Genomic DNA, 15,561 nt, shown 5'->3' with positions numbered 1-15,561 from the left:
TAAGCACTGATGCGGAACCTATTTAAATAATCGTAGCCTGAGGTTTTTTTTACCGCAACTGCACAATATTTTGTGATCTTATTTCATTCAGAAATGTCAAACTAGTGGGAAAGAAACATTTTCTTTTTTAGTTAGTTATGATATATAATGTATCCACAAAAACATTTCTTAAAGATCCAGTTGTCGATAAATGTCGTAATGTGGTGTGAGCTACTTATATCCACATAAGTAGTATCCAACGTTGGTCAAGAATAGGATATATTTCAGTAGAAGATCGAGGAGAGGATGGGAACGAATAGCAATTTTTTGAAAATACACGAACAATGAAGTCTGAGATGATGAACTGATGTTTGCAAAAGGAACAGTCAAGTTTGAGACAATTGATCGACATTTTGCAAATTAAGTATTTACTGTATGGTTCTCAGATTTTAGTGAGATATTCTGTAATTTCGGGTTCGAATACATTCACTTGTCCCCACTTGTGTTCTTGTTCACTCTAATAGCACTTAATAATGGTACATCAAATTTTACTCCGTATAGGATAACTTTAATGACTGATGAAAATGCGAAAACATTTTTTTATTGACGTTACTAAAGTCACAGTTTATATCAGATTATTCCTCTATAATTCTTCAAATAAGTAGTTAATGTTTGCATCATCAATATATAATATTAATCACATTAAACATAACATAATTAGATAACCAACGTAAAGTTACATCTACAAAAAAACACTGCAGATAAATATTATTGTTAGTCACAATATTCTTTTCACTCGGTTTGCAAAAAACTTAGGCCGGAAAATTTCATGAAATCTGAATTGTTTTTACTTTATGTTCAGTGTGATATGGTACGGCCACCCTATTTTGTAAATGCTTACTCTATGATATCACCGAATTATATTTAATAGCTAAAATATAATACATAGAACACAATGAATACTGTTGTATTTTCTTAAGGCATATTAGAATAGGTGTAAGTTAATGAATTCAAAAAGGAGACAAACAAAAATGCTAATGTTCTCTAATACCGTGTAATGTAAATTTCATTGTCAAACAATGAAAAGGATCACAATAGAAATTTGTAACATAATAGAATCAAAATAGTTAAGTAATAATGTTGAACGTAAACCATAAACTGAATACATTAAAACTTAAGTTAAAATGAATAAGTTATGTTAGCATTCAATTATTTTTAATAAATGATCAATCCTATTTTATATATAAAAGGGAAAATACAGTGAGTTCAACTTCATTTTGTAAAGTTAGTTATCATTATTCTACTTAGATTTAGAAGAAACTAAATCGTGATTCATCTAAATGAGATGATTATAACATGAATGAACTCAACTTTTCCAAAACTATGTTTGGTTTTTGGTACTGTTTATTCTATTCTTATAAAATAACACTTCTGTTATCTATAAAAGTATGTTGATCAATGAAGTGAACTTTTTTCTCCATCAAATGATATACTACTAATATTATATAGTTAAGTTGATATTTTATTGTAAAGCAGTTATTTGGATTTCTACAGAAAGCATCTAGGTAACAATAATTTTAGAGAACTATGTAGTAATTAACAAATTCATATTTGCTAAGATATGGGTTAGATTGTACTTAAAATGACTTTGATCTTTTCTTTTTAGAACAACATATATAAGCGAACAATATTGTTTTCGATTAGATCCTCATCTGGCTTTACTCTAACATACTGTAATATTATGTGAATTATGTGAATTCAGCTGCTCCTGTGGAGAAAGCTATATTGGGCATACTACCAGGCAACTGAACCGAAGAGTTAGTGAACACCTCCCTTTGTGATTTGGCAATGGTAATGCCAAGACAATACGCAGCTCGGTTTTATCACACTTGATCGATAGCGGTCATGTAATGGATAGAAACTAGTCATTTAAAGTTATTTATCGTATTCCTACTAGTTTCCCTTATGGTGTTCGATCTCGTCCCTCACACATAGCAGAAGCTATAGGAATTCGAGCCAACAATCCAAGTCTATGTGTTTATAAGGAATTTGTATCACCCTTGTCCCTCCCTTGGCCTTAATAAATCAATCTATTGTTATTGTTTTTCATACTCTTTGCTCGTTTGTTTTTTTTTCTTCACACTCTCCCAACCATTTTTCTCTCTCAAATATACGCTTTATGGTCTAATTATCTGAACACTTCTTGTTACGTCATCTTATAATTTTATAATTTTTATAAATGTTATCCCACTATATATTTTTCTAATCACTGACCTATTTCCGATTATGTAACACTGATACATACAACTATCATCACACTATCAATTTGTACTTTTCACATATTGTGTAATCTTTTTCATTGTTATCATTGACTCACAAACTACCTTGATTGGTTTAATAATTTCATATATGCATGTGAATATTACTGCATATTAGAGTAAAGCCTGATGAGGATCTAATTGAAAACAATATTGTTCGCTTATATATGTTGTTCTAAATTTACAATATGGAAATTTTTCAAACTTTTCTTATTTAACATTGAAAGTAAATTTTATACTTTTAACTATAAATTTGACCAACAAAAACTCAGTTCAACAAAGATTTTTATTAGTTATGGTGAAGCTTATAGAGTCTCTAATTAATGTTTAATGAAATAAATGTTTACTTACATTTGATGAAAGACTATGCAAGACATTAGATTCGAAAATATTTCCTGAGGCAATTAATGGATTGAAGTAAGTACTTCCATATTTTGATTTAGTTGATAGAAGACTTGCATTGGTTACATCATCTAGAATTGAAAAGAAATGTTTTTATTGTATGATATAGGCTTGTGTGTAAAGGATGAATTATTTCAGAAAAAAAACATTGGAATCTTCGATGTATTCAGAAATACTATTTACTACTTAGTGTGTTGGCTATTTTCAATATAAATATTAACATTAACTAAATCCATTGATAATTTATACTATTATTTCAAATTGTGTCACAGAATTACACTTTTGGAAATTATTTTCAGGTAGCATTAAATGATCTAGGTTTTTGTCATAACTTGTGAACGCCGATTAATATGCGGTGACTTATCGATCGGATCAATGACGCGTAAAATACGTGCGAGCAGCCTAGAGTCCTGATTGGCCCTGCTTCCCACCTAGCCCGGCCAGTTGATTCCAGAACACCCGTCTCAGCCTCTGCAATATGAATCATTTATTTCAAACATACGGGGTTTATATACCAATCAAACAGACCACAACGTACCATAAAATAGAAAATAACATTTGTACAATATTTGACCAAAAGTGTCTGTGAACGAGGGAGGTAGTGATCAACAGGCAAGGAATAATTCAAGAATGGTAAGTCGTATAATAATAGTTCATAGGTCAAAATAAAACTCATAATAACAGGGACATGAATATGAACAGTTTAGTTACATAACAATTACACGATAAAATATACTCATAGTATTGGTCCATAAATGGATCCCGAAAATTACCATTCATTATTCTTATCGGGATATAACAGTTTTGATAAAAATTGTGAAGAAATAGTAAAGTACGTAAGAGACTGGTAAGAATAAATGTGTTTTAGAAAACGTTGCAAATAAACATACATATTGAATCTCCCTAAATAAATGTTTATTTTTGAACGATTTTGCTTACACCAATATTGTATACAGAATCACAATATTAAGGAGTTGGTTTCGAAAGTAAAAAGTTGAAAATGCTATGAACTGTACATTAAAAGTATTTCAGATCTTTGAACAGATTCATTAAAATATCAAATTTACATTAAGGTACAAAAATCTAAGCTAATTTAACAATTTTTGAATCAAGCCAGAACAATGATTGAGGCAGAATAATATGAATTCATTATATTTTGTGGTTTCTTATCAGCTGCTAACAACCATTTGTGTATATAAAGGTAACAATGAGGTATGATATAATGTGAAACAAATGACATTGATGGCGGAACGAATTAGAACGATAAAGGTTATCAGTAATAACTGATATATATGTAAGAACATGTTAGAGGTCATTTGGGGGTGGTATTCAAAAACATAAGGGGTGGATGATGCATTAATTAATTGAGGTCCAGAGACTAATAAGATAGATTGTGGGATAATTTAGGGGTTGTGAAAGATTTACATAAAGTTACTGGAATTAGAAATTTATGAGTTACGTGATAATGGAACAGGATTTGAAGAGTTTACATAAGAGAATTAAATGAATGAAAACGTATGAGTTAAGGGATAGTTTTGGTGTTAGTTAAGGGAAGACCACATAACAATGTAAGCACTAATGTAATAATGATAAAGACAAAAATAATTTACCAAGGTAGTGATAAGTTTATTATTGTCAATTTCTGAATACATAAATCTGATGTGAGTTTTTTTTATTGCTATTGCTTCGACGAACCTGAGAGATGCTCAGTTTTTTTATCTGTTAATAATTTTGAAGGTTTGTGGAACGTCAGTGGTACGTTCGGTGTTAAACAAATGCCGAGCCGTTGCGCCTCTCAGTAATGGATTCATATTAATTTGCCTCAATTGTTGTTTTGGCTTTATTCAATTTCATAAAGATAACAATGTTTATTTACACTTCAGAAACAATTATGAAATAGGGAAAATGCATGAACGGTTTGTTTCACGTCAGCCATAAATCAAGTTTAGGAAGGTTTTTGATGAAGTAATAAGTGTTATAAAATAATCATATATTACTTTGTTATATTCAGTGCATCTCACTTCCTTTTGTCACAAATTTATAATTTTGTTTTCGTCTAATTTGAATAAAAGGTTATCTGAATTTGTTGTCTCTGTCTTCTGTATTTTTAACTCATTATTTTATTGTTATACTTAGATTTGAATCTAACCTTTAATACATTGAAGCGCATCACCTATTTGTTACATCTGATTATTCATTGTGAATTTCGAACTGTTGTTAGGTGGTTGATATGATCCTGTGAACTAAAATGGATCCATTGTATAACCGATAAATGTATGACCCTGTTCTCCATACAATTGTCGCATACCGAAATCTAATGATGTAGTTGAAAGATTTAGAAAAATATAGCCATAGATATTCAATGAAAGCTTAATCAGTTGTAGTAATACATTATCATAAACTTACAAAGCTCAGTTACAAGCATAGGATGATTGTGTTCAGTCATATTTAAAATATCTAAAAGCAATCGATAGAGAATAAAATTAGTCAGTAAGGATAAGTATAAAAAGTCACTATTGAACAGTATACTTAGATGAATGACAACTACTGACAAATATCACTGTTTTTAACTATGTCCTATTTTAGTAACATGAAATGAAAATGAGAGATTTCTTAGTTTGACAGAGTGTGAGATCAAAGTAAAGCATTATCATATAAATATATTCACAATGGTACAAGATGTAAGGCAAGGTACTACAACATTAAAGTTATCTCACCAGTGAATTGAGAGCAGCTTTAAAAGTTTTGAAGCTGAAAGCTGGTAAATGATGAACTAAAGTCATTTTATGACGAGGAATCTGACTGAAAAAGGCTTTGATTATAGATTGACAACACATTCGATATGACAATGAGATTCAGAAATTAGATGTTAATAAAATATCATCAAGTAACATTGAAAATATAATGGCAAACTATAATAGGTAGATCTGTTCAACTTATTACATCTCACAAAGTAATCATTCATTTGTGAATAACTAGTACCTTGCTGTAGTTCTTAACTATAACCGAAGTAAAGTGACGGAACTTGACGGTATAATTAGTAACCTAAGTAACTCAACGTTTCTATTCAGTTTACCTAATTTCGAATGGCTAGAATCCATTTATAGAAAGACTAACTCCGTGGTTTTGTGTTCATCTGTATCTAAAACCTATGGTAAATTCTTTCATTTTGAATTATATGGTTCTAAATAGAAGAAACCTTGTGGCCTTTTAGAAATATCCACAACGTATGGCAGTGTGTATCAATCAATAAGTATGAAGACTCAATTTTAAACGTTTTTCAATAGAATATTTGCAATAAAGAAGCTTGTCTATTAATTAGAATATGTAAAGCTAAAAATTAAAAGAAAAAAAACACTTTCACAAACTTGTTTTATGTGCATCAGCTAACAATTGACGAATATTCAAAGTACATAGGATACTTTCTTTATCTATCATTAATGATGGCTTTCCAGAAATATCAAATGAGCATGAAAGTACAACACAAGTTGAACATCTTTCAACACCGGCAGCTCGAAGATTTGCTCTGTTTAATGGCGATCCCTAAATTGTGCAATAAAATTAACTGAAGGATAAGAATAATAAGTTTTTGTAAATTTTTAAATATATGTGTTAATAACAGGTATTCTGGTTACACAAATGATGAATCGTATCCTTATAGAATTATGAAGAATAACAGCTACTTTGGCATAGATGGCAGATACATTATAATTGTTGATTTATGATGATCTTATACCAGTTCCCGTTAGCTCTTTGAAATGTAAGAAGATACACGTTGGTAACCCGATGTGTTGATTATTTAACTGACTTAAGTGATGCTACTCTATAGTATATATGTTTTTCTAAAGAAATAATTTTAGAAATCGCATCCAGTTCACCATACTAATTACAACATGGAGATATAAATATACTAATTTTGGTAAATATGGTTTATCAGAGAATAAAAATATCTCATAAATCATCTTAATTTTTACATATTTAAAAATAAGACAGTCAAAACTTGACTTCTGATAGCTAATAACTGTATATATTACAACTGACAACTTGGAATGGTAATCCGCAGCATAATATGATAAACAATAGTGATTCCACAAAAAGTAATTTCTTAGTAAGATTACAAAAAGAGTTAACATCAGTACACGTTCACTGCAGTTTCTGGTGCTTTTCAGAATTGTGAACTGAAGCTTTGATATTGTAAGTTCAAATCACATATCCTAAATCATACTTTGTTAATAAACAAATCGAAGCACTGATAGTTTTTGTGAAATTTCGAACTAAATAAAACAATTTGTTCTCATTATGAAAAGAAAACCCCTGAAGGATTATTAATAATATTGAGGAGATTATTCATTAAGAATGCCCCATATCTTTATGTTTTACAGCAGATATCTTCCAGTTTATTCTAAATAATTATGGTAGATCCCAATTTTTCTTTAAAGATGAACATCTTACTCTATGTGAGGTAGTATACCATATACGAATCCTTAAAAAGAAAATTATTGGTTGTTTAATATAGCAAAGAAAGAGTTATTGTCAGATGCTCGTCGATTTTAACCACATTAATAAATAATAAATACGTGTTTGACTTCAATGAAAGATAAGTAGAGACGAATATAGTATTTAATGTTGGATCGCTATTCTATACTGAAGCCAAGGAATATTAAATATTAGGAATAAACCCTACGTAGAATATTATCAAATTTATATACAATGATGTCTTGACAAAGTTAAATAAAAACTTTTTTCTTATACTTTACTAAAACTGATGGGATAACCAGATTAAATTGACAGATGTGTGCAATATTGGAAAGACATTCGTAGGAAGATCAATGAAAACCAGAGTTTATTAGTTACTTATTAATTTAGTAATTGAAAAGTCCTCAATGTGGTATAATACAGCAGTTATCAATGTCTCGTTGTCTCTGGGTATTAGTAGTCTGTTAAATGGTATGTACTGATAATGAAAGCTATCTGTAAATCAACCAAATCACTAGATTTTCATTATGACTAATTTACAATAAGCAAGTAACATTCTGAAAAAAAATTATCGAAGGCTATGATATTTCTCAGATAAACTGACTTACTGAAAAGACATAGATATTTGGGAGATTTTTCAGAGATCGCCATTCATTTTCAATAACTTTAGCTTCACACAAAATAATTATTGGTTTCAATTCTTCGACCGGTATCGAAGTTGATCTGAGTGGAAGTACAAAACTAGCTAAACCTGATTTTATTTCTTTAGGTTGTTTCATGATGCATACAATGATATGATTTTCAAACTGACAGCGAATCATTTCTTTCATCGTCTGGAAAGGTAAATACATTCTTCAGTTATTTACTAATTAAAACTTATCAAAAGCGATTAAATAGAGGATTGTCTGATTTTAAAAAGTATAGAGCTATAACCTCAGTATGTGAGTAGTCTTCGCAGTATTTACCTTTAATCACCAAGAGTTCCCAACAAGAATAATAGACGTAGCAAAATTCCTTTTGATGACACCGAGTTAAAAAGATTTATCGGGTGACCGAAATATGTTTTTCTGATTGAACAGACTCGCCAGAAATGTAATATTTTTCTACTATGATTAGGTCAAATACTCACCGTCGAGGTGTATGGTAACACATAAGTATAAACAACTAACAAATGAGAAGGTAGTTCAAACAATAATTTTCAGAGGTGTACATACTGGGTGAGTAAAAAATTGTCTGTAATTTGTATATATGAATCATTATACTACTTTACTTCAGTTTTCGAACTACATAGAATTGAATAAAATTTAATTCTACAAAAGTAGACCATAAAGCTCAGTAACTTCAGTGAATGTATAACCTAATTAACCTTCAAGTTTCGTGGCTTATTTGTTAGAGGATTGCGCCGGTAACATAGAAGCCAGCAGTTCATTTGAAGAATAGTCGTTGTTTTCTTGGTACTCAGAAGATTGTATTTTAACGAGAGTCATTTTTGATTAAGTTGATCAAAGCACATGTAAAGTTAAATTTAACTGCCAACTTGGTAAGACTTTCATCCAATGAAGTTTAGTTCTATAAACACCAATATAATTTACAATCACCTTAATAAGCTATTCGTAAACAATTGGTTTGAAGCATTGTTTAGTGTATGTAAACACACAATAATGACAATATCTTAAAGAAACTGGTACAGGAAATATATGAGAAAATTGTATTAAAAAAATCAGATAAGAGAAACAATTCGATTTATTCTATTTTACTTACCAAACATATATTTGAAAATTTTCTCTCAGTTACCCAATAAAATAAACCGGTACTATCACACTGCAAATCGATTACATTCAGTCTTTGTAGTTGCGCTAAATCAGTTGTTGTACTATCCGGATACGGATAACGATAATAAGAATTCATCGAAAAACTACTTGCACATGTAGGGACTTTTTTTAATACTTTGGCCTTCCTAAAGTGTAGTTTTTGTTATCCATGAAAGTAGAAAATAAATCAATAAAACGTGATTTAACTTTAAAATTGAAACTCATTTATGGTAATTTAGAACAATAGAACATTTACAAGATGATATTTTCTAGAATTTTCGATCTAATAATCTAGAACTGTTTTAGTAGACAATACTTGATAGCTTAAACGAATAATGAGAAAATTAAATTAGTGATATTTTTCAAACCTGTGGTGATTGAAGCTTTCGATCCAAGTTCTAATTCATTTAGTTATCAATTTGTTCTAGTCGACCTCATGAATTTTGATGATAATAGAATATACAAATGTACCTTGTGGAGATGATTAACGCAGATATATTTTGCAATTAATTTTTGTTGTTATTCACAGTTGTCATAATTTCATCTAATTTGTACAATCATTGTTGTTGACCGTTATTTAAATTTAACATTGACTTTCTGTTATTGTTTTATTCTCTTATTGTATGACACTGATCATCGCTGACGAATACACTGCTGCTAACACACTTTTCGTTTTCACTTAATCAGCTGTCACATTAATAAATCTATAATATCATTGCTATAAACGTTTATTGATCACATTAGTGTCCTCATTACTCGATTATTCTTGCTATACATTAGATTGGATTATATATATATATATATATATATATATATATATATATATATATATATATATATATATATATATATATATATAGTATTTTGAATTATTGATTACTTATTATAATTGTCGATTACGTGACCAAAAAACGAACACGCTTCCAAATGACAATTAAAGTAACTTCCAATATTCTTATCTATGTATTTATATTTTTGCATATGATTTTCTTCGCATGTTTTGATAATACTTTATCACTATTTCTGTATTAATAATGTTGCTCAGCTACAACTTTTAGTGAACGTAGAAGAGGATATGGATCATTTGATCTTTTCATAAATTATTATTACAAAGTGGTTTCGAATGAGCCTATGATAGTACAAGTAACTCTAAATCAGTTTATTAGACATAAGTATTTGACACCGTAGACTGATAAAGCAAATTGTAATATCTGACACTTCAACATTTTGAAACAACTGAGGAACAAGTTAGATTTCTGGTAATAATATGATGATGATGATTTTCTACACGAAATCGTAATACTATTATCAACTTTATTATGATGATACTTTCACACCAAGAATTTCATCACACCTGCTGGAAAAGTTCATATGATATTTCATAATTTTCATTCAGAATCTACAGAAATTTAGTTTACGAACCCGATTACCATGTGTAATACTGCTTAGTTGATAGCTCTGGTCAAGTTTAATTATTTTATAAGTTGATGTTATTACAGTTCACCTACTACTATTCGTTTGTGAGGTTTATCCATAGCTTTTATGAAACATATATACTCTCGATAGCTCTAACCTATGTAACCCAATAAAGCACTTGTATGAGTAATTACTCTTAAGTGGACCCCTGTTGTACTAGGTCATCTAAATCGGTTGGTAATACAATAATAATTGGCTATCATTTTATCAGAGACGAAATTCTATGAAAAAATTGACTATTTGGTTAATGGCTTAAGGCACATAGTATTATAAATCCATTGAGTTCGATATCACTAGTCACAGGAAGAACTGAATCTTTCGAGGATATTTTACACTTTAATATGAATGACTTCATTTAACATTGATGTTTTTAATGACTTTTAGAATGGATTTATTTAGAACATGTTTCGTACTCTGTACAGTCGTAAACTAAGTCTATCCTGCATAATGTATATAAATGTAGAAATCCATTTAAATGACACTGTGAGTAACGACATCTAGAGATCTTTATTTCGCTAATAAGAAGATATTTTGTGATAGAATATATAAAATCAGTGAATATTTATTTGGTGAAGCGAATAGCTTTACAGTTAGACAAGGACTGTAGAGAAGATGATATACTGTTTAAAATCTTGAAGGTTTTCAACTAGCTAACTTAGGGGGTTGTACAAATTAAAGAGAATATGTTCTGAGATTAGCTCAAAAATAACAGTCCTTAACAATTATAGTGATGTGCATCAACCCACCTTTAACATTTTCTAAGCAATTTTAATGATCTTTTACAGTATATAGTTTTTAAAACGCTTTATCGAATGTTTTCTAGTTATTAATAAGTATATACTATATTTAATCAGTTTCTAACATACCTGTACAATATGATGAAAGCGTCTCATGTTTTGTATTAAAAAAATCAAATTGTTACGGTCAAAATATTACCTTGGTAAAATTATTTTGTTTCTATGACAATCCATATTCATTTCAAGCCATTCAAAATTAAAGTTGAATAACTTGTGAAAAATAGAATGTATTAAATAAGTACTTTGTTATTTCCTAAGGCTACTCAAGAATAAGAACATATCATACCTCTCAGAATTCTTTGGGATGTATATATTAGTTCTAACTCACTCTATTGAATAATAAAAACTTTAAGATAATCGTGACTTTTGATATGACGAAATATAGATTATCGTCATCATAGATCACCTATGTAGGTATGGAATCTAAAGATTCACAATAATAACAACGTTCTTTGATTTACAGTTATTATCAGTCTGTTATTGAATATTGATCCGTTCCCGGAGGTAACAATTTGAGATTAAATTCTTTCTAGATGGAATCCAAAGAATTCATTGATAAAATTAAACTTATATAATTCAAAAAATATTATAGGAATCACACAAGATATTCTTTATTAAATAATATTTCAGTATAAAATATTTACTTACCTCATTTTACAGTAAGTTACAATTGATTGTCGAAGAAATCTAAAACACATTTGAATTGTTTTAACAAAACTATTTGCAATTGGGGAAAGTGTATTTGACTGCTCGCATATATTATCTACAAATTAGGTGGAATTTACAATCAAATCCATTAATATCCTGTTAGAACACTTGGCATAGAATATCTATTGTTTTAAAACTTGTAGAAAATTATTTTAAACAGTTTTTCATACGAATATGAAACTCATTGAAATGAATCCCTTCATTACACTAAATTATTTAAAACAACAGCATAACCCATTATAAGAACAAATAAATTGTTAGAAGTTAAGTTGTTTTTTTGTAAATGTTAGCTTTACATTACAAGTTCTGAACCATTTTTAAGTTTTTGAACTATGTAGAATAGGTATTATCTAGTCATTTCCAGTTCATGATACAAACCATCTTCAATTAGATCAACTTCACGGTAAGATTTTGAGCAACTAACAACATTAACTGGCATAAATGACCAGAAAATCACTTTATGTATACTGGGATAACGAGTAAAGTTAAAATGAAAGTAGTATTACATGACCGCAACCGATAGACTACCTGGTTTTACACAGAAATGATACGTATTGTTTTTTAACTTCAATAGTTATTTCGATTAATTTGTTATCTGATTTTAAAATTTTAACTTATATACTTACCCTGATTTCGACTAAGTGACGAAAATATTAATTGGCCATAATTATCAAACATTATTTGACCATCAATTGAGAAAGTTCTCAAGCTGATTATAACAAAGAATATTATAATGATAGAAAAAAAAACATTATTCAGCAAATGGAATGACGTACTACTATTGTTTCTATTTTCCTACACAGATTTCTAAGCAGGAATAAACAGTTATTACTTCATAGTTAGTACGATATTGTTTTTAAAACGTATTAAAAGAAGAATAAGATTAGAGATTGACAAATTTGAAAAACTAACTTTACGGTTTAAGTTTCAACATAATTTTAGTATAGTCTTTTGGAATTACAAGAAGCTTTCAGGATAGTCAATATAGTAGTCGGAATAAAAAATTTCCAGGAGAAAAAGTGGATACTGTTGCATATCCTAGTGTATAATCCAGATCAACTGCCTGGTAAAGCAACATATACAGTGGTAATTTTTATCATATGCATTGTGTTGTTAATCTAGTATGGCTATTTATAACTTAAATTCTCAGAATTTAAATAAGACAACACACGAGACGGTGCATGAAAATAATTTGATAGTCTATTGGAGATTACTTGTATGTTAGTTTGTATTTCATAAATTGTAAAACACAACAATGGGCAGGAGCATTATCACGATATTATGAAAAGTTACAAAGTATTCACGTAATACATATACATAGCCTTCAGTCGTCCATTTTCATCTTCCTGCATGTTCTGCAATCCAAAATGTCTTCTCTATTGGCCTCCAAGTGTTCTGCCAACGTCGTGCTTTTGATGTACTGAAATTCTTCACTCTATCCAATATTCACTACAAAATCGTGATTATCACATCCATTTTCTAAGTTACCGTGACACCTTATGGCTCGTTTGCACATTTATAGTACAGTGCAAAAATGAAGTAATGAAACAGATAAATCTAGTTCAACGATGGAGAATAAATATCCTTAAAAATTGGAAGAACAGTATCAACTTTTATTTAGGATTCTTTCGAAAGTCATTTATTTCATACCATATAAATCATTGGAGGAAATAAGTCACTTGACATCTGTATCTTAAAGAATTATCTACAAGTTGTATGTTTACTTGTTAACTACCCTTTTATAGTTATTTATCCATTGATTTAATACGAACATATTCATTTCTGTTTAAATCTTTTATATTGAATAATACAATTCTAAATGGATTTTAGAGGAATACTTTGCGGCTTCTTCCTAAAATATATTATCCCATTACTGCGAATATAGAATAAGCTTTCATGTACTTTAAAATCATAATTTGTTCTGGAGTCTGTCTTTAGAAATATCACATGATTTAAATATCGACTGACTATTGGATTTTTGATATCTCTCCTTTTTGCCTTCCTAAAATACTGTCCGGCGTATAACCGAACTGATTTTTGAAGATTACTTACATAAGTCGTTTAAACTATATTATAACTTCACTTGGCAACCAGATACTTGTTTATGTACGTGAAATTTAGTCATTTTATGTTTTTGTGTGAGGGGAAATGATAACAGTGTGTCTTCTTAACCAAAGTAGACGTAATAGGGCTCAAACTTACTGTTCATTAGTTGGACGTGGTATGTTTTTACCCATCTATCTAAATGTGTACAGTTGCTAAGACTTTTAAATTATCTGTGTATACAGCTATATATTACGTGTAACAAGTAATCAGTTAAAAGGGTTTTGAAACTAGTCATTTTTTTCCTATTACAAGAAACAAAGCATAATCTTCCCAGTAAAGTTAAATTTTATTTTTAATTTTGAATAAAGGTTAATAGGTGAGTAAATTAATAAAAAAATGATTTACCGTTGTGCTTCGATTAAATTTTTAGCCAAAACAACTGCACGCATTCGATGGGTATTAATTCGTACCCGTACTCCTGGATTGATAATCATTTGAGTTTTCTTATCATTATTGGTATAAACTTGTACAGCTAACAAAAGTAAACCCCAAAATTCCATGGCAAAGCTACATGTGAATAAAGTACGAAAATTCATGGAACAAAATACTTTAAATAGAAATGTTCGGGCAAAAAGTAGTATTTGCAGTTATCTTCTACTGAGTTGATTCATAGACACTTTTCATCACTGAACGACCACTGGAAAAGTTATTGTTCATTTCCTCAAACTAAGATTGTCTAAAACACCAATTATACAGTATCTAATTATCATTATCTAAAGTGAATTTATCCCCAGTTTTAAATGTACTCATACAAATTTCGTTTTGTTGTGAAAAGTCATGATACATCATCATTTACATTATTGTAGGTGTAATCAAAGAAAATGTTAAAATTGGGCAAACTTTGAAATATTCGGTACAGTACGCTCCAGGTTCATGACACTAAAGTATAAGTCCTTAGCAATGATGTGTTACTGTACATTAGTCTGTTTAACGAACAAGATGAAATATGCGGAGAACAAATTCCGTTTTTATGACAACGGTGACATTTATTCATAAGCATAAAAAGACAATCTACTTAAGGTAATTAAGCTAGGACATCAAGATATTCGAATGAATCTGTTAACTGATTTTCATATAGTTTCAATCAAGTTTTTACTGACAATTAATATACTCGATAAAGCACCTCAAATGCAGTAACAAAATGGCTTAAATTATTCTAACTTAATTCGAAAGAATTACTTTTGGAAAATTATTCAATGATTCTTACATTGTACTGGACTGTATGTTCATTCAGTACTATTTATCTTATAATCATATGAATAAACATGAATGATACATTTTCTTCTCCTAAAGGATTATTATATGTAAAAAAATATCTAATTAACTTATCAACTAAAGATCACTCACCCAACTAATTGTTGAAATATCATCCCATCGAAAGCATGAGATAATTTTACTGTATATAATTTATATTTTGTACCTTGAAAATATTCATTTATCCAACGAGGTAAAGTTTTCTATCAAAGTGAACAGATAATAACAGTGATG

General features: G+C 29.3%; 1 protein-coding gene across 2 annotated transcripts in view; it reads right to left on the bottom strand.

Moving 5' to 3' along the window:
* SLO1 (Arl3p interacting protein) overlaps positions 1–15,561 on the bottom strand; it is a 40,999-nt gene that overhangs the window by 5,228 nt on the left and 20,210 nt on the right. Inside the window, exons 12-20 of one of the 2 annotated variants that reach the window (XM_051208459.1) lie at positions 15,421–15,530; positions 14,419–14,580; positions 12,594–12,676; positions 11,908–12,022; positions 8,937–9,132; positions 7,784–8,008; positions 6,068–6,242; positions 5,106–5,156; positions 2,649–2,770 (exon numbers count right to left, since the gene is read on the bottom strand). In XM_051208459.1, the coding sequence (XP_051074569.1) occupies positions 2,649–2,770; positions 5,106–5,156; positions 6,068–6,242; positions 7,784–8,008; positions 8,937–9,132; positions 11,908–12,022; positions 12,594–12,676; positions 14,419–14,580; positions 15,421–15,530 (1,239 nt within the window). Of the gene's footprint in view, positions 1–2,648; positions 2,771–3,237; positions 5,157–6,067; positions 6,243–7,783; positions 8,009–8,936; positions 9,133–11,907; positions 12,023–12,593; positions 13,189–14,418; positions 14,581–15,420; positions 15,531–15,561 lie in introns of those variants that run through there. The other variant, XM_051208460.1, reaches the window with a different exon arrangement.

The sequence above is a fragment of the Schistosoma haematobium genome, chromosome 1 (genome assembly GCF_000699445.3).
Source record: "Schistosoma haematobium chromosome 1, whole genome shotgun sequence".
Taxonomy (NCBI): domain Eukaryota; kingdom Metazoa; phylum Platyhelminthes; class Trematoda; order Strigeidida; family Schistosomatidae; genus Schistosoma; species Schistosoma haematobium.
Note: the sequence above shows the minus strand (reverse complement) of the source record. Positions and strands in the feature narration are given on the sequence as shown.